The sequence below is a fragment of the Drosophila erecta genome, unplaced genomic scaffold (assembly GCF_003286155.1).
Source record: "Drosophila erecta strain 14021-0224.00,06,07 unplaced genomic scaffold, DereRS2 tig00000021-arrow-pilon, whole genome shotgun sequence".
Taxonomy (NCBI): domain Eukaryota; kingdom Metazoa; phylum Arthropoda; class Insecta; order Diptera; family Drosophilidae; genus Drosophila; species Drosophila erecta.
In genome coordinates this window covers 1,576,298-1,594,882 of record NW_020825198.1, presented here as the reverse complement: position 1 = coordinate 1,594,882, position 18,585 = coordinate 1,576,298, and the positions used below count along the sequence as shown (strand labels likewise).

The window sequence follows — 18,585 nt, the reverse complement described above, 5'->3', positions numbered from 1 at the left end:
GATATTTGTACTTTAATAAATGCAATATATACAAATAGAGCCGTTTGACAATTCAACTTTACAATTTAACGCATTTTGTAGATACATAAACTTACCACGTACCATTTTGAATGAAACAATACATGTAATTTATACATAAATGGATTTAGAGTACTTTATGACATTTACTTTATTCTCATTTCATATTATTAACGAAAAATGTACATAAAAACGTTGCTGCCTTGCTTTCCTTCACTTTGCCCCCGATAATTACACATAATTTGACATTTCCTACGCCTCTCACGCTCGGTTTCCGTTTCCGGATCCGGTCACTCCGCTGGTCCAGACACACACACACACACGTAATTTGATGGGAAGCCTGGCTAGTTATCAAAATACTGATCTCGACTGATTTCGGGTGGTGGCCAATGCTGCGGAACACTTCGTTTTTGTCTGTACAGGGTAAAATTCTTTTATACATTTCGAGCCCGGAAATAGTCGTATTACTTGGAATCTCATTCATTCAACTAACGAATTCGCTATAGGTTTGCTATGTATTGTGTTAAGTATGCATTAAAAATTAGCCTTGGCTTATAAATATTATAAATTTCTGTGTAGATTTTCCTCAGCTTTTCCGCCAGTTTATTGTAGAAGCAGCCTGTAGACGGTTCGTGAGACGCAAGAAGTGCATTTGCAGTTCGGTTTTCGCTATTTTTGATTTCTTCTGTTCAGTTTCTGTTTGGTTCGCTTTACAATTAAATTGCAAATTGTCAGACAAATTTACACAAGATTAATGGAATCGAAGCGAATCAAAATTACATATGCGGTGTAAAATTACAAAATACCTTTGTCGTATTTGGGCGATGGACACTGGATACTCGTGTGATCTATAGATAATGGTCCAAAATGCTTTACCTAAACATTGGGAGAATCATCAAATTGGTTGAAGCACAAGCGCATCGGTTAACAAATAAAATTATACCGAATTTATCTATAGACAACACTGCTCCAGCCACACACCGCACTTTACAGGGTATATCATTACGTTATCTTCAATTGCCTAATAGGTTGGGGTGCTCTCTAGCTGCTCGGCTACTTAAGATTATTGTACAAGCGACAGAATCAGCACACTGGATAGACGAAACGAAACCAATCGAATCGGATCCGAACGAAAGACTCAATTTTGTTAACAATAAGTGGGGCCATCATCCTAGCTACAGGCACAGGTGCCCGCTCTACTGGTACTCGTCGTCGCTGCTCAGCAGCATGGTCTTCTCGTTGTAGTTCTGGCTGATGGTCGCCACCCTCTGACCGCCGGGCTGGAACTTTCGCTGGTTGCCCAGCGTCTTGGAGGCCATGCAGTTGCTGCCGCCGTTGCCGCCAGATCCTGGTCCAGTGGCCACCGCATTGTATCCTCCGCTGGTGGGCTGCGACGCCTGCAATCCTCCTGCCGCTGCTCCTGCTCCCGAGCTGGGATCGTCGGGATCGTAGCTGGAGACGCGAATGCCGCGAGAGTTCTTGCCACCTGTGTGGGTGTTATTGGAGGGAATGCACTTAATCGTACCGGGTCACACGGTTTGAGGGTCTAACTTATTTACAAGGACCATTAGATCATGCCATGCTTGCAACCACCATGCCTCGATTAAGTTATTTCCCGAATAATTTGGTTGTTAGTTAGTCATTCTATATGTGATTCTCCGAAAGAAATCTTAATCGAGGCATGGGTGTGATATATATAGTTGGAATGAGGCCAATAAACATGCAACGAAGAAAACGAGTTGTCAAGCTTATCGTACATTTATTGCTAAGTATTTTAGATATTTTATACAATTGGTTTAAACATTTACAAACAGAAGTAAATAGAAGCACGACGAGAGCTTATCACAAAAAAGGTTGTCAAAAGGGGAAATCAAAATAAAAGAGGGAAAAACTTGGTTTTTGGTATCTTTGAGCGAAACGGAAATAAACACGTAAATAAATGCCGAGGGGAATCTAGCTTGAAGACCGCTTGAGTGGGGAACCTAGATCAGCGGCTGCCATTGTTGCATACAGTATAATAAAATCTTTGTTTACAAATACATAATATTGTACAATATTATAGTTCGTTTCGTACATAGCTAACTTCTAAGTTGTTTAAAAAACGCTTAAGCTTAGGTGTAGAGTGTAAACGTAGGAAATACAGAAACACAGACGCAGTGGCGCGCGGAAAACGGGGAACTCTAAATGCCCTGAACTCAATGGACTAAGGTAAGGCTAAGGTAATTTCTGTTCAGCTCTTTCAGCATTTTCAGCATGTGGTGTGAGTAAGTAAGTAGCTAGGCCTAGTACGTATCTCCTCTCTGAGTTGGGTTTTTGGGGGATACTTGGGGGCATGAGGCTAAGGCTATAAGTACACTTGTTTGCTTCGTTTTCGGATCGCGTCCCGCTCGGAAATGTGGTATTGTGATTGCAATTAGTGTTTAGTAGCGAGCATCGCTAGAGTTTTGCTTTTGATATTGATTTAGAGCTTTTCGTAACGCTGAGCCGAGGTTACTTCTGCAAAAGATAAGAAAACAAGAAAGAAAAACAAAAGTGTGAAAAACATAACGATAATGGAATGGTAATGCAATGGAAATATGCATCGAAATGCATTAAATGAGAGCAACGAACACAAGAGATAAGATAAGTTCAGCAGGCTCGATGAAAATAACGAAACATGCCACAGACACGAGCACAAAGAGAAGTTGGGCTAAAAAGTCGAGAAAGCGAATAAAAACCAACCTGAGCTGTACTGCGTGTACTGCTGGTACTGCGGATGGAAGTTGTGTATAGCATCTGTCATAATATCCTTGGGATTCATCGTTTCCTGCGGGACGAGGGGGTTTTACACACGGAAAATCTCAGGGAAAACTGTGAGCTTACCTTAAGACTGCTGGAAATGGACTGCATGGTGACAGATCGTCCGTGGCCATCGCTGATGCAGCTGCGTGCGTAGACCTAGAAAAAACATACATAATTAAAGTATCTGTTGCGATATGTTGAGCTGCGGTTTAGCTGATTTTTCTAGCCAAGTCAGCATTACACGAATACCTTGCAGCTATCTACCAAGTGTAAAGAAAGCCGCCTAATAAACACCGAAATAACCCAAAAAGCACTCATTCCAGCACTATCTAATCACGGAAAACCGTAAATACCTGCGTAAAATCTTGCCCACTCCGCCATTCCGGAACTCACCTGATAGGGGAATGCATAGCGCAGCGCGATGGCGGCGAACAGCATTTCGATGCAGATGAAGAAGTTCTGGTATCCGGCGGACACGGTACCGGGTTCCACGGTGACAGTGCCTGCACTGTCCACAATGGGCGAGATAACATTGGCCTTCTCCAGGATGGCCAGACCCACGCCCTGCCAGAAGGACAAGAAGATCACCGACTTGATGGTGCAGAACTTCAGCACGGGCTCGAACGGAGTCAGCAGATCACGCGTGGCGAAGTAGAACAGATAGAGGCCATATAACGCCAGCGACACGGAGATGTTGTAGATAATCGTGATATAGATGTAACCGCCATCAGCACTGCAATGTAGATAAGGAGGTATTAGTGTGATTAGCATGTGTACATCTTTCTTATTTACAGATTTACTGCAGCTGGCGTGCAACTATTTGGTAAAGATCAAACTTCACTTCACCTACGCAATACATATACAATTTATAGCGCACGCTCGCGATTTTTATGCCACCATTTAAGATGCAATAACCCGGGTCATTAAAGATAAGCCACATTACCTCCAATCGCCATCGTGGTAGTGACCAAATGCCTGCAGAAAGATGATGATGAAAGCCACCAGCGGCTTGACCAGGCAAAACTGCAGAGTGGCCTGCTTGCAGAAGCGCAGGAAGCCAATCGTGTAGGTCTTGCCCTTCAGGCAGCAGGTGCCATACAGACACGATGTCTTAATGGGCTTGCCGCGTATCTCCGACATAATGTTGCCCTCGCCGCCCAGGTACTCGTAGCACAGCGACAAGAAGTTGTAGATGACAAAGGCTGGATGGGAATGGGGTTAGCTATTAGTTGCTGGGCACAAATCGAGCCAAACGGGTTAGTCGAACCTTCGTAACAGTCGCGCACCGTGAAGAAGTAGATGTAAACGTTATCCGAGTTGAAGAAGAGCAGACTGATCCAGGAGTAGGTGGCATAGATGGGCACGATGAACAGGATGCGCACGATCCAGCGCTGCTCCTGCGGATTCGTGTACCAGCGCAGGTGCTGGTAGATCTGCCAAGGATATACATTAGTAAAGAAATCAGACCAGCGACGACTTAACTCACCTGTTGACATGTGATGAACAAGGCGGCCCAGACGCACACCCCAGCTAGCACCTGGGCGGTCTTTGTCTGCAGGAAGATGCCATCGCCCACGTGGAGCAGCGGGTCTAGCGGCGTGCTCATCGGAGCGTTCTTCACCTGCACCACGTAGTTGGGCTTCCCTGTAGCCGCAAGCGATCCCTCAGTCGTAGCCGTGGCGTTTCCACTGCTGGCATTTAGAGCCGCCTCGATGAGACTGGCGGCGGTTGTGCTCATGCTGCAATGGAATCCAAAACGATGGAGGACGGATTAGCGTGGGTGTATCTGGGCTAGGTTCAGGAGCCAGTTATGGGGCCGATTGAAGTGCTCAGCGCAGACAGCTAGGCAGGCAAAATGTTTACGTTCTCGTCTCGACTTTCACACGAACACTGCTCCAAAAACGACATTCTACTCAGAGACACGAAGCCCAATTTCAGCACGGCTGTGTTGAGCTTTTAGCTACAATATAGTTACAACGGATTTATTAAGCTCCCAGCTCGTAACTAATTTAAATCTAGTAGTAAATACCAATGTTTATATTTCCATATTTCGAATGCCTGCGAGTTATTTGCGCTTATATAAATGGTAAACAACACGCCTGGCAAAAATATGCGAATCAGTCATGTGCAGATGTTAAATAATAGTCGTTGAATAATTATGATTTGAAATATACAAATGTGCTTTCTCTGGGGTTTTAATGTTTATTATGAAGCTAAAGAGCAGGAGTTTTAAATGTTCTTAGCTTGCTAAATTATCTTTCATGTTGGCCCAAAATTTATGACAACACTGCAACAATGCTTGGACGGATTTGGGTCAGCAAGAAGCAAAGTGGGGAATGTGGAGCGACAGCAAAAACAAAAACAAACAAAAGAGTTGGCGGTGGGTGGTGAGATTCAGGAGCAGCGGGACAGAGGCGCGCGCATTAGATCATCACGCAATCCAATATTAATAATGGACTCTGGCGCAGCCAAGGAAAGTTATGGCCACCTCCACACCTTCCACCTTGTCTCAGGGTCACTTCCAACTGCTCCATATCGATTTCACCCGCCTGGGAACGCCAGCCAATCAATAGGCGCAAATAGCTGCAAAGCAGGCAGAATGAAGTACATATTTGATAGATCTTGAGGCAGTGGCGGTTCTGTGGGGAGCATCTGGTCGGGCAGCGAGTCCATTTGAGTGAAATCGCCTTAAAACAATCTCGAATGGGAAGCTTTTCGAGCAGCGATGCTATGAGGCGTACAAAAATAACCGAAAGTGCAATGAATTCGGTCGTGTGCCACACAAATGAACTGAATGTTCTGGTGGAACGGAAACATATGGCAGTTCAAGTGGACTGTGGGGATCAAGAAATGCGATAAGCGTTCATGGAAACAGGGGGAAATACAGAATTATGTTGAATACAAATTAAAAACTTGCATGGAATCGACTTTACAACTTATAGCCAATATAAATCAAATGCCCACTTCAACAAAATCGGAAAAGGCGACCAGAAGGTCAGCCCAAATGTCATAGTTTCTGGCTCAACAGTGAAAAAAAGGGTATCGCTCATGGTAAATTCCGGGATTATTTAATCAACATTATAAAAACAAGGAATACTTAGTCTCAAGGAGTGACTTTCCCAACAATTTTTAAGTAATAGCATCAAATATGAGATAGCCCGCAACTGACTCACTACAAAAGGGTTGGGAAACACAAAAAAACCATAGTTAACAAAAAAAAAAGTGTTATATACACTATTAAATGTGATATAGTTGAACTAAACATGAAAATAGGAACTGTTTAGAGAATATAGAGAAATTGCAACTCCAGATAAATGAACATCTAAAACAGTCAGGATGTTTTGAATACACATATAGTGAGTATTCGAGTTGTGTTGACAAGAGTTTCCCATTAGGGAAATTAAAACCACGTTAGTGATAACGAATGAGTCACGAACTCGTGCGAAAAGTTAATAATACTCGCATTGTTGAACTGGAATTTGTGAGCAAAAGACGAGAGCGTTAAATGTTAACCGCTTAAAATTTGCTTACGAATCTCGGCGGCACTGAAAGCCAGAAGTAAATGGCCAAAAGAAGAAGAGGAAGAGAAGGCTAAGCGAAACACAATCAGCTGCACAAAGAAGAAGCAACAACAAGTTGCTGCTGACGGAGATACACAGAAATTGGCCAAGCAAAAGTCTCCATGCGAAGAAGAGTCTCCAAAGGTGGTGAAAGACGAGTAAAAGCCATATTGCGATAATTGTGGGCGGGAGGAGAAGGCGCGGTAAGTTGTTAGTTATGGAGTGGGGTGTGGGAGGTCGGAAGCCTTATTGTGGGGCTTCAGGAGGTTAATTGAATTTCAGGCAAAAACCAAAACATATGCAGCGTCAATAAACCATATGCGAAACGACCTTTTGGAGAGTGGAGAAAGAAGAAGACTCGAGCTTATCTTTTTTGCTCTTCCACTAACACACACACACACCTACACCTTGCTTATCAATGCAAAAGTACATTGACAACTAAAAAACACGCTCAATAATTTCGTCATCGAATCGGGTAATCCACAACTTGCCATTTCAGGGAAAACAACTTTTACACAAGCACACACACAAACATGCACGCACAAACCGAACAATTCCTTTTTTAATTAGTACGCTAATTACCTTTTTTCAAATGCAACTCTCCACGCTTTCAAGCGTTTTCACAGTTGCAAATTCCGTTTAATTTCGCTGCACCCGTTTTATTTCAATTTTCAATTTCCAATTATCCGTTTTTCTTTCGTTTTTCACCTGACGCCAGTCGCGTCGCCCACTGACGTCGTCTCTTTTCTTTGAGCCTAAAAAAAATGGCCTAGATCTGTTGATTTATGCCCGCGGGGGTACGCAATATGTTTGCCAATGTTTAGACACAATTCCTTGGTGTTTTTTTTCGCGGATCGTGGGTGTGAAAACAGCGAAGGAAAGCGGAGCAAAATAAATGAAAACTACGCACAAATCGTGTTGGTGTGTGACCTAACTACACTAAATGCTGAAATCTGCGTGCCAATACATAAAAAATACCGAAACATCTGTTTTGCGGTATTTGCGGGGGAGTGTTGCGTAGTGTTTGGAATGTCTTTTTTAGTTGGCTAAGTAAATACTACATATGCTCACACTTCGCAGCTTCGGATACAACAGTAAAAAAGGCCATCTAATTTGATAACAATATAAGCTAAAAGTTATTTTTCAAACATAGGACAAAAGTTTAAAAATAATTAATAGACTTCTACATTTAATGCAAGAAAAAGGCGGAAATTGATCAATACTCTAGCACACCTTTGGAGTAGCAAAATTGACTATGGGCTTTTTAAAATGTGTTGACTATGGTGTATAATTAACCAATGAGTTATAATGGTTTTCAACAGACATCTATAACATTTCAGAAGCCCCTTCATATTTTGAGCACAGGGTGCCCGTGGTCTACGGCGTGTTTTATTTCTGCTGTCCGACGGTCACACTTATCGAGTCAGCCATGTTGTTTTCTGTCACCGAACTCATACAAGCGCAGGAATTACAACACAGCATTTCACTTTTTGTGTTGCCAGGAAAATATCAATTTTCAGCCCGATTAGCAGCAGGAATTATCAAAATAAATATATAGCAATTGAGCCAAAACAAACCAAACTGTTTTTGTGCATTGGTGGTCCAGAATAAGTTGCATTTTCTATGGTGTTTGTGGTGAGTAAAAGTTCATTGAATAAATTCAGTACTCGTACTTAAAACAGCGACACCACGCCCCCCACCGCTTCTCCTCTTCGTTCGTTTTGCATCTGCTTCTTTTTGTGGAGATGCTGCAACAACAACAACTGCGAAGCAGCAACAACAACGACTGCAAGGGAGAGAGGAAAAACAAAAAAAAAAACTCCGGGGAACAGTGGAATTCACTGAAAACAATTACCCTAAGTGTGTTAAACTGTATTGATTGGTGCCAAACAATTCGCGGATTCCTCTTTGCGCTCTGTTTCGCTTCATTTCGGTGTGCATATCATTATTTATGCTTCGGTACAGTCTAGCAGCGGTTCTACTAGCAGCCTCGCTCCAGATTCCATTTCAAGATGAGAGAAAGACATTATGTAAAAAGATTCCCGCGAATAAATTGTGTGCGAGAACACCGACCGATTATGCTCAGGCACAGACACAGTCCGGGGTAGAAATATAGTGTCGCTTCTGAATTTATCTTGCTCTTCGTAAAAGTGTTAGCGAACCTACCAGAATCGGCTTTAAACCGAAACATAAGTAGTCCGATTCCAAATCTTCCCAGAAAGTTACCTGAATAGCTCTAGAATGGCATAGCTAGGTTAGGAGAACCTATACCATACAGAATGTTATACAGGAAAAGACTATATAGCCGAAAGACTATAATAGATCTGTACATATAATCAGATTATTTACAACTTATTAACAATAGGTATAGCAACGTTGGAAAGCATGCTAACAAAATATACAGAAAATAAAACAACGAATTTGTTTAGCATTGCCAAGGCAACGTATTAATTGGTTTTTATAGCGCTTACCAGTAAATAGTCTTAATAGCTGTTTGTTTGGAAAACATACCCCTATTTTATATTGGTACATTACTTTAAGGCCATCAAACAAATTTTAAAATATATTCCTATAATTTTAAATGATATATGGATAAATGCCGCAATAATGACAATGATTCGATTGACAATTTTGATTGTAATCTCCCTCTAAGAACTATAATTTCGACCGCCTCTAAGAGTGTACATCTAGTTTAAGTTTTCAATACTTCAGACCACGTGATCGCAACGTGTTGGGACGATTTGGGCCACCGCCAAAAATGCTGGTGCGGAAGTTCGGGGTCTGTGGGGGATTGTTGCCCACGAGGCCAGACTGGCCGGGAATCTGAATCGGACCCGGAGTGCTGGGCGCCCTGCTGATGCCCAGGCCGTTGTTTCGCAGCCTGGGCGCCACATAGGGACGCTGGCTGGTGGAGATTCCGCCCGTTCCCAGAGGCGGCAGGATACCTCCGTTTGGAGGAGTCAACACCGGAGGCTGTTGCGGCTGCTGTGGAAGATTTGCATTGCCCTGAGGCTGCGGTTGCACTATAGGCGGCACAATCGAGTTCACGGATGAGTAATTAGGAGGCTGAGGCTGCTGCTGCTGAACCGGAGGCTGCACCGTGATCGGCGGAATCTGGGTCTTCTTCGCGAGCGCCGGAGCCAAGTACGGGTGGTTGCCACCGCCAGTGCCGCTGCTGTTGCTTTGCGGGATGTCGTAGGTGCGACCCGAAGGCGTGGTCACTTGGATACTGTTCCCAGGCTGCACGCCACAGGGCTTTGGGTAGTCGTAGCCAATTGGCACCGCCTGGACATAGTTGTCGAAGTACTGGCTCACCTGATGCATGGGCGTGGAGTAGTTAACGGCGATGAGGGACTCCTTGGTTCGCACACCCGAGCGGGCTTGGGCGTGGGCCGCCTGGAGGCGCAGGATGTTGGCCTGCTTAATGTGCGGCAACAGTTCGGCATCGCCCTTTATCTTCTCGACCACAGCCTCGTCGCTATCGATGTTACCGTCGGGTTTAATCCCTCCCTCACTTTGCTCACTGGCTCCGGCTTTCTTGGTGGTGGTCTCCTCCGCCGCCTTTGGCAACTCCTTGGGTTTTTTTTCCTCCTTCTGGCTGGGCACCGCCTCCTGTTTCTTCTCAGCCTCGGGCTTCTTTCGGTTTACGAACTCGAACAGGTCATCTATGTCGGGCACATCAGGCAGTGCTCCGTAGGAGTCAAAGTTGTCTCTGAAAGCAGTGGCCCACTCCTCGCTCTTGTGCAGACTTGGATCAATAATTAGTTTTGGCTGCTGCTTGTGGTTGTGGCTGGATGTGATGGAGGAACCCAATGCCGCTGCTTCTTCTGGAGCCGAAATGCCTCCCACATTTTTGATCACCGTGATGGTCTTCACGCGGGTTCCCTCCTTTGAGTCAATGTTGGTGGCTGCGTAGCTCAGGCTGAGATCCCTTTTGGCCGGCTGCGGCTCCACCGCGGGCTTCTCCGGATACTTGATGCTGATTATCGTGGCTCCGTGCACGCCCACCAGCAGCAGTAGGCCCAAGGCGGCCATTGTGTGAAAGCGGGCAATCTGGGAAATTTGGTTTTTCTGTTTTAGTTCTCTTAATTTTCGCTCTTTTGTTTTCGCCTCAAGTTATGGGTTAGTAAGGCCCTAGTATCTCGGCAGTTTTATTATCCAAACCGATTAGGATGTGACTTTATTTTGAGATATAATTGATATTTAGGTGATCATTTATAAAATGTAATGATATACTTATTTAGATCTTTGATGAAATGAAACTTGATGTTGGTAAGTTCATCGAGCGATTTTTAAATGTTGTTATACAAATCAATCCAAGGATCTAATCAAGTTTTAATTTGTGTATTGCAGTGGTGGTCTGTACTATGTTAATCTTTATGTATGTGTTATGAACAGAGTTTGGAATAAATCAGCAGTTGAATGTCGTATTTCAACTGGATGGCATTGCAAGTAAAGCCTATTATTCATGGATAAGTAATAGATGAAGATGGTTTGGTTAAAGTGAAGGCCCGATTAGAAGTCGAACAGTAAGTTGCTCTTGTGAATCAAACATGTTGTTATAGAACTCAGATATAATCTATTAGCAAGTAGTCCAAGGATATATTCGAAATAACTGCCAATTCGAGCTTGGTTCACTATTAATGGCACACTTTTAAAGGTAATCCCATGCACATTGATCACTCACTGTCGAGCTTCTCATCGCTTCAATCCTTCGCACATGCGATCGATCAATCAAATGATCCGATCGTTTAAAACGATTACGAGCAATGCGATGATAATTGTGATGAGGATCAATGACGACCGACTACGGCGGAGACGGTGACGGTAACGCGGTCAATTCGATTTTCCTACTGCCGGCCGAGATGCCAACAATGCTTTTTATATAGCCAGGCGGAAGGAGTTTCGGTTTGGGTTTCCTGTAGCTCCCCGGCTCTGGATATCTAATGTCTTTGACACCGAGATACAAACAAACCGACAATCGCGCCAATCGCATTAGCTCAAAGCACACAACTGGCATCTGCGATTGAGTTAAAGCTGCATAATAGCTTTCCCATTACGTCCAAAACGGTCAACGAGTTTTCGCCAGCCACTACTGTTTTGGGAAAGCAGTTGCCGCCGATCCTCCAGCCCCCAGCCCCGATCTATTGCTCCCTCATCCTCCAGTGGACGCAGAGCCGTCTCGTCGGCACATAATTGAGTGCGACTAATGAGGAAATTGAATCTGGCTAATGATCGTGGAGCATGTGGATCTGTAGTGGCTCCAGTGGGTGTCTGCTACACGCATCTTAAGTAGGGATAGTTTGCTCTTCTACCTAATGCCTCCTGTATGTGGTAAGATCATGTGCGAAGGTCCCCAGCTACCCCGGTAAGTGAGACCTCATTTAGACCTTCATTCTGTTCAAAAGCTAGGGAGAGCAGCTCCCAGCTTGTCGCAAACTGGTCGTCTTACGCAATACCAAAACGCACGCTTGTCTTCGCCAGCCTCAAAGATTGTCATGAGAAACTGCCATGCGAATCCATGAAGTTGTGGGCCTAATGTGTGTGCAAGCGGGCCATCAACTGGAGATTAAATCGGTAGCAGAGCACAGCTTTTCTGCCAAGGAAGTTGGAAAATAGTGATATAGGAAATACAGAATTGAAACTTTACCATTGCATGTGGAGATGGATGATTAGTGGCGCCTTCAGGGTATCATTTATTCCTTCCATTTGATGTCTTGCAGCTTTTATTTAAAACATTGCTTAATCTGGATTTTTCTGGGTTGTCATATGTTTGGAATCCATAAGTATCTTATATTGAAGGAATAACTACGGGGTATACAATGAATTCGTATGTATATTTCCTGGGGTTTGCAGCGTTTGGTGACTTTTATTCCATGAACTAAGCTGAAATCTATATTTTAAGACATTTCATTTCGTTGGTAAATCCTCCATAAGTATGCGATTATCGTTTCAGATTCAAGAATCCACGCGTAGCATCATCATCAATACCAGGTCGATAAACCTTTCTTGTCCAACTGAAGAGCCTGCGATCAGTTAATGGGAGTGGAGCGCAAGTGACGAATCTCGGAAGGCCAGACAGTGAAGTCTCTGCCTGTACTAGAAAAGAAATAAATAACTAATCAAATCTAAGCAATTGATTGATCAAGATGAGTGTGATTATTCGGTTACAAAACTTGCCGTGGACGGCAAATGCGCGCGACATTCGAAACTTCTTCTCGGGCCTCTCAATTCCCGAGGGCGGTGTCCACATAATCGGCGGCGAGATGGGCGACGCTTTCATCGCTTTCAGGTAGTTAGCCACAATCTGATCTATAAGTAAACCCATAGCTATCTCGGGTCCAGCGGGTCTGGACTTGGGTCGGGACCTGAGCCTCTCCTGAGTCGCTGCCGGGCTTTTAGCTTGCATGTGCCCAAGTCTGCGGTCAAAGTAATAGCACTAAGAAAACACTTGCAAACCAATGCGAGTGCATGGACACGGTTTTATGGACTGAAACAGGTAATATCAGCCCTGATAATGAGCCTCCCAGGTATTCCATTTCATTAAGTTATCTTATTGGCATACTCATGGCCGATTCTATCCTTCGGATTCAATACAAAGTATTCGAAAATGACTTGATGTCAAAACAACGACAAATGTGGATATGTATATATCACTAAATCCCGCCCTATGAAAGGTACCCAGATATATCGACAGAATTGAAATCAGAAAGCTGCTAAAACTGAGATTAGAAATATTTTAAGTGGATACTTTTTTTTAATGTGTTTGGAGTAACCGAAGTAAGTACGGCACAATGAAAAAAACCGAAATATTTTCGGATTGCAGTGGGACCACAGTAACTTCAAAATGAAAACAGTTCCAAATCGAACCGTGTTTTTGTTTATTTTTGATTTAGCTTCATTAATTTTAGTCTTTTTGTTATATTTAGAGTGCTGTGTACAGTCAATATATATTTCAGATTTCTACATTTCGGAAAAAGGATTTATTAAAAATTAACTTTTAAACGAAATCTTTGAAACTTTTGTATTTGTAGCAGGAATTTCAGATGACTTAATAATGGAAAATTAGAAAATACTTGAAGGGGAGCTAGTCTTACTAACACACACTCTTATCTGATTTGAAGAAGTCGCTAGTTATTTGAATTTGTTCTGACCAGTTTATAACACAATATTGTTAGCCATAAATTTGATTTTATCGGGGAAACCATACAAATTTCATCCAAGCAAATAGGGTTGGTATTAATATAAGTAATAATCCCATCCAAAACCATCACAACCTCAACATTTGAAATGGAACAAAATCCAAAGTTTGTGATCAAATTTGATCATTTGCAAATCAACAATGGTTGCAGCAGAAACGTGGATGCTGCAGATAACATATGGAATGAATACAGTGCTATTATTTTGACTGCTTAAAATGCTGGCTGATGACTAACGGGGACGATCAAACACGCCGAGCCCCCCGATATCCCAAGTGCTTGGGATATTACCGCTTGTTATGTAACACTCCTGATTTTTTGCCTTTGATTTTTTTTCCCCATTTTCATACAAACCAATAGCACCGACGAGGATGCCCGCTGCGCAATGCTAAAGGATCGCGAGAAACTGATGGAGATCCAGGTGCGCCTGCTGCTCTCCTCGCGGGCCGAGATGCAAAAGGTTATTGAGACTGCTCGGAAAACAGCCTCCGCTCCAGCGCCAGTATCGGTTCCAGTTCCCATGCCAGTTGTTGCCCCCATTTCGGTGGCCAAGGCAGCTGGCCCAGCTGCGCCACTGCCCCCGATTATTGGGGGCTTGAACAGCTTCTTGGGTCAAAGCAAGGGGGTCGCCGCTGGTGTGGTGCCCTCTTTTCTGACCTACCAACAACAGGCGGGGATCACGCTCTCTGATGTCACAGGTCGTCGCAGTCGCAGCAGATCCTCCAGTTCCGATGATAGCGATAGGGAGCGAGAGCGAGACCGGGATCGTGAACGTGAACGGGAACGGGAACGAGGTCGCAAACGTCGCTCCGACCGGTTGGGTAACAGCCAGGAAAGGGACCTGAAAATGGTTGCCGGTGGAGGTGCAGCGCCATCTCCTTGGGCGCAGCCACCTCAAAATCAGTTGCCAGGCGTGGGACTGGGTCTCAACATGGGCTTGAGCCTGAATATGCCTCAGCTCTTACCCTCACTGCAGAGCTATACCACTAACAGTGCAACCACCAACAATGTGACCAACAACTATAATCTCGGACCAAATACTCCCAGTGTCCAGCTTTTGGCCGCTTTGCAACAGGTGGCCAGCGGTAGTGCGGCTCAACCGCAGCCTGCGAAATCCGAGACCGAACCCATTGCCTTTGCCAGCGTAAATCCCTATGCACAGATGTACCCGCAGCTCTTCCAGCAGCAGCAGATCTTACTCCAGCAGCAACAGACACCGGCCAAAGTGTCGCCCACCATTGGTAGCTCTCCGGGCGGAGGCAGTACTCCTCAGGTTGTTGCAGACACCTGCTACATTAGGATGAGTGGCATGTGCCAAAACACCTCGTACAGCGATATCCGCAAGTACTTCCAGGGCCTGTACATACCGCACAATGGCATCAAGATCATGATGGTGAACGGCAGTCGCACGGGAGTGGCCTACGTGGAATTCTCTCGGGTGTCCAGTGCCCAAAAGGCACTGCAGCGGAATAACACAATGTTCCGCGATCGCTTGGTTCAGATTGCTCCTGTGGGCGACGATGAGTTTGAGTTGGCGGAGGAGCGTGCTAATCGCCAGCTGCACGACGGTAGCAGGAATCACAGCAACCACAACGGCGGTGAGAGGGGTGAACGGGGCGGGGGCGGAGCTATTCCCCCGCCCAAACCCGTTACCAATGTCCTCTATATAGAGGATCTGCCACAGACCACCACTGAGCAAGATATCATGAAGATGTTCTCCGCTAGCTACACCATTGTGGACATCCTCTTGAGCCCCAGTCCCAACAATCGACGCGAGTCCGTAGCCTTTGTCCTTTTTGCCAGGGAAGCCGAAGCCGAATCCGCTCTGCAGGATACCACCAAGCACTATATAGGGTTCCGCCAGTTGAGAGTGAGTCCCAGCAGTGAGGAGGATATGCAGAATGCCAAGGAAAAGCAACGCAGAGCCAATGAGCAGCTGCTGAAGGAGGAAGCCGATCAGCGGGAAGAGCTCTTGAAAGATCAGCAAAGACGGCAGAAGTTGCAGCAACAGGAAAATGAAAAGAATCTGGCCAGCAGATTCGCCGCCGATCCAAGGAGACGCCAGGCGGAGGATCAGCAGCAGCCGCAGCAGCAGATGAACATGGGATCCAATTTTAATCCCAACATGATAGCTCCCTTTGGTAATGGTGGCAACATGCCCTTCCACATGCCGCCTCACCAGCAAAATGGTGGCAATAACTTCCCGTTCAATATGAATAACAACTTTGACATGGTTATCAACGGGAGTTCCAACGGGAACGGACCCAACTATCCAAATGTTAATGGAGACGCTGGTGGCATCCAGCGTCCCCGGCAAGAGGATGTCTTTGTTCGAGTCCATAACTGCGAGTACGCCACTAGAGTCAATGATCTGGGTGAACTATTTTCCCTCGAGAACCTACGCATTGAACATATCGAACAGCTTTTCAATGAACGTAACCAGAGTTCCGGCGAATTTATTGTGGAGTTCAGTGATCCCGTCAGTTGCAAACAGGCCGTCAGGGAGTTCCACAATAGACGCTTTCGAGGAAGGGGACTGCGAGTGGTGGCCATCACGCCCCAGGAAATTGCTGACAGGATGAATAAGCCCTTCATGGATTATCTGCCGGGAGGAAATGGTCCCAGGAAAGCCGAAAGTAACAATGTGAGTGAAGTAGGAAGTGGAAATGGGGCAAGTGGACGATCCGACGGAGGTCAGAGTGCGCCTTCTCGTCGTCGGGGACCCAGCCGCTTTGATAAGCCGCAGGATCAGCAATCGCAACAGCAGGATCGACCGCAATCCCTGGAAAAGGAGGACAACAGCAACAGTAGCTCAAACGCACCCGTCAAGCAGCACTTCAACCCCTTCGCTCGACCAGATCCTCCTCTGAGCAGCAGCTCCCTCTCGCCCAGCAATCAGAGCCAAATCAAGCCAACCTCTCCGCTGCCCGTTCCCACTTCCATAATCCCGGACAAGTTCAATCGTCCGGGATGCGTCGTGGCAATGCGAAATGTCCCTTTCAAGGCGGAGCTTAAGGATATCCTGCGCTTCTTCGGCGACTACAAGCTCAGCCCGGATGACATCATAAGACGATTCAATGATGAAGGAAAACCCACCGGCGATACTCGGGTCGCTTTCGAGTCCCCTTCAGAGGCAAGATCTGCATTCGAATCGCGGCGCAGGAAGCAGATATTCAACCGCACTGTTTACCTGGATATCATTTAGGCTACAAGCCCTTAACTAATTGGCCATCGCTTGTGTATATTGTAAATAGCTAATACTAAGACATACACCAAAAATATTATATATAGATAAGACGGCCACAGTTCGTGTGATTGCTGGCCTTTACTCAGCATGTACATAAACTTCAAATAAATAGAATATCCGTGTAAGAAATGCGTTTAAGCATATAAAACCCAACGAGCGACTGTTCGGAAAAGCTATCATAAATTACATCAACGCTGATTTAGCACTTTTTGGTTTGTTTCTGAGCATCCTTTCTTTAGTCTTTAAGTATATTTTCACATAATTTAAGTTGATGATTTATGTATTTTTTTGACATTACAAAAATAAAACCTAAATTTTACCTAAACGTAGGTTCCCTGTTCACAACAAGTATAAATTGTAATGATATTTGAATAAATGTATAAAAATTGTATAACTAAAGAATCTCTTTTCGATATACATATTTCAATATATTCACGAAATTCACGAAATTCACTGTTCTACATAGACTCAAAAATACTTTCTAAAACATGAATATAAAAGGTCAGGAGCAAAATCTTAATCCAATCTTAGGCATAGTTCTGTAGTAATATCACTTGTGACTTTTTGAGCGACTCCCTACACAAGGGGCACTCATCTCGCTCCTCCAGCCACTCGAGCAGGCAGCTCCAGCAGAAGATGTGGCCGCATGGAGTCAAACTGCTGTTTGAACGTGGCTCCAGGCAAAGAATGCACGGTGGGGTGTTAGGATCTACGTCTTTCACGCTCGAACCTCGTTGCAGGAACTTCTTTCCAGCCTGCTTTATCGATTCTAGCTGCTGGCGCTGGTGCTCTCGCCAGGCGTCCCAACCACTAATGGCTAGGGAAACGGTGACCTGCAGGAAAGTGATTACGCCCAGGATTTTGTAGCCGTACAGGGAGAATTCTGGCTGCAGCCAGTGGCGGATTAGTACGTAGTTGATGCCCGTGGTGCGCTTGGACAGTTGGTACTTGCTGGCGTCCAAGTAGAAAAGAGACTTGTGCAGGGCTTTTACGTAGCTGGGAGATTGCTTAAGCCTCTGAATAATCTTCTTTAACTGCGGCTTGACCTCGGATCGAATCTCTTCATTGTTGGCCACATAGGTATCCAGTTTTTGCATCAATCGTTGGAATAGGGAGTCGCCACCAAACTCCAGGACAATGGCAATCAGTTGTAACTGGAGGATGCACAAAGTTTTAAAATGTTTTCTTTTCGAGGTTTCTATACCCACCAATCTGCTGGGAATTTGCTTGTAGTTGCCGTCCACCTGTATTATCCCCGTGTACTCCTCGCCGAGTGTCTGGAGGTTATTGGCCGAAGCGAATCCGTGGTAACTGAGTTCCGCCAGCAGCCTGCACATTTGGTTGTACTTTATCCAGTTCCGGGGACCGGTGAGGCGCAAAACGTCGGACAAGTCTTCGGCCAGCTCGTTGGTGTACCGTGCGTCCTTCTGCACGGATCTCACGATCTCCGGCTGCCGGGCACGGGCGTTGCGAAAGTCCATATTGATGGGGCTACTGCAATGTTGACTTTAACATATCTAATTCAAAGGCCGATCAAAGTGCGGCCCAGATAACAAAATCAGCTGCCTAATTGAGATGACACTTTCTGGGAAAAACAGTAATGCACTTTGCAACACAGGAGTAAAGCTTTGGCCACTTCAAACGTATTATAAAAAATATTAAATTAAATAAATATATTATTTCCTTTATAATTATTTGAATGTCCGAGGTGACATTGTATTTTTAATCAAAATTGGTTGTGATAATTTAAATAAGACATAATTTGCTTGTACGATAGTTG

At 44.9% G+C, this 18,585-nt stretch overlaps 4 protein-coding genes across 6 annotated transcripts; 1 reads left to right on the top strand and 3 right to left on the bottom strand.

The window, feature by feature from the left end:
- Window positions 1-125: 125 nt before the first annotated feature.
- Window positions 126-7,342, bottom strand: LOC6545603 (transmembrane protein 184B). 2 transcript variants are annotated; one of them, XM_015158141.2, is made up of 8 exons: window positions 6,942-7,342; window positions 4,286-4,538; window positions 4,067-4,232; window positions 3,743-4,001; window positions 3,193-3,532; window positions 2,881-2,955; window positions 2,740-2,824; window positions 126-1,504 (listed from the first exon to the last, which is right to left on the bottom strand). In XM_015158141.2, the coding sequence occupies exons 2-8, from the start codon at window positions 4,535-4,537 to the stop codon at window positions 1,215-1,217; spliced, it is 1,467 nt and encodes a 488-aa protein (XP_015013627.1). In that variant the 5' UTR covers window position 4,538; window positions 6,942-7,342; the 3' UTR covers window positions 126-1,214. The 2 variants fall into 2 exon arrangements, with proteins under 2 accessions (XP_015013627.1, XP_001971155.1); XM_001971119.3 differs by lacking the exon at window positions 126-1,504 and adding an exon at window positions 1,761-2,514 and having other exon boundaries at window positions 6,942-7,341.
- Window positions 7,343-7,720: 378 nt separating this feature from the next.
- LOC6545601 lies at window positions 7,721-17,194 on the top strand. 2 transcript variants are annotated; one of them, XM_026977630.1, is made up of 4 exons: window positions 7,721-7,994; window positions 10,713-10,888; window positions 12,316-12,651; window positions 13,919-17,194. In XM_026977630.1, exons 3-4 carry the CDS (start codon window positions 12,509-12,511, stop codon window positions 16,761-16,763), a joined length of 2,988 nt encoding a protein of 995 aa, XP_026833431.1. In that variant the 5' UTR covers window positions 7,721-7,994; window positions 10,713-10,888; window positions 12,316-12,508; the 3' UTR covers window positions 16,764-17,194. The 2 variants fall into 2 exon arrangements, with proteins under 2 accessions (XP_026833431.1, XP_001971153.1); XM_001971117.3 differs by lacking the exon at window positions 10,713-10,888 and having other exon boundaries at window positions 7,727-7,994.
- LOC6545602 lies at window positions 8,676-11,270 on the bottom strand. Its single transcript, XM_026977631.1, has 2 exons — window positions 11,047-11,270; window positions 8,676-10,412 (listed from the first exon to the last, which is right to left on the bottom strand). The coding sequence occupies exons 1-2, from the start codon at window positions 11,059-11,061 to the stop codon at window positions 9,060-9,062; spliced, it is 1,368 nt and encodes a 455-aa protein (XP_026833432.1). The 5' UTR covers window positions 11,062-11,270; the 3' UTR covers window positions 8,676-9,059.
- LOC6545600 (peroxisome biogenesis factor 10) lies at window positions 17,068-18,478 on the bottom strand. The gene is made up of 2 exons (XM_001971116.3): window positions 18,014-18,478; window positions 17,068-17,959 (listed from the first exon to the last, which is right to left on the bottom strand). The coding sequence occupies exons 1-2, from the start codon at window positions 18,284-18,286 to the stop codon at window positions 17,333-17,335; spliced, it is 900 nt and encodes a 299-aa protein (XP_001971152.1). The 5' UTR covers window positions 18,287-18,478; the 3' UTR covers window positions 17,068-17,332.
- Window positions 18,479-18,585: the final 107 nt, after the last annotated feature.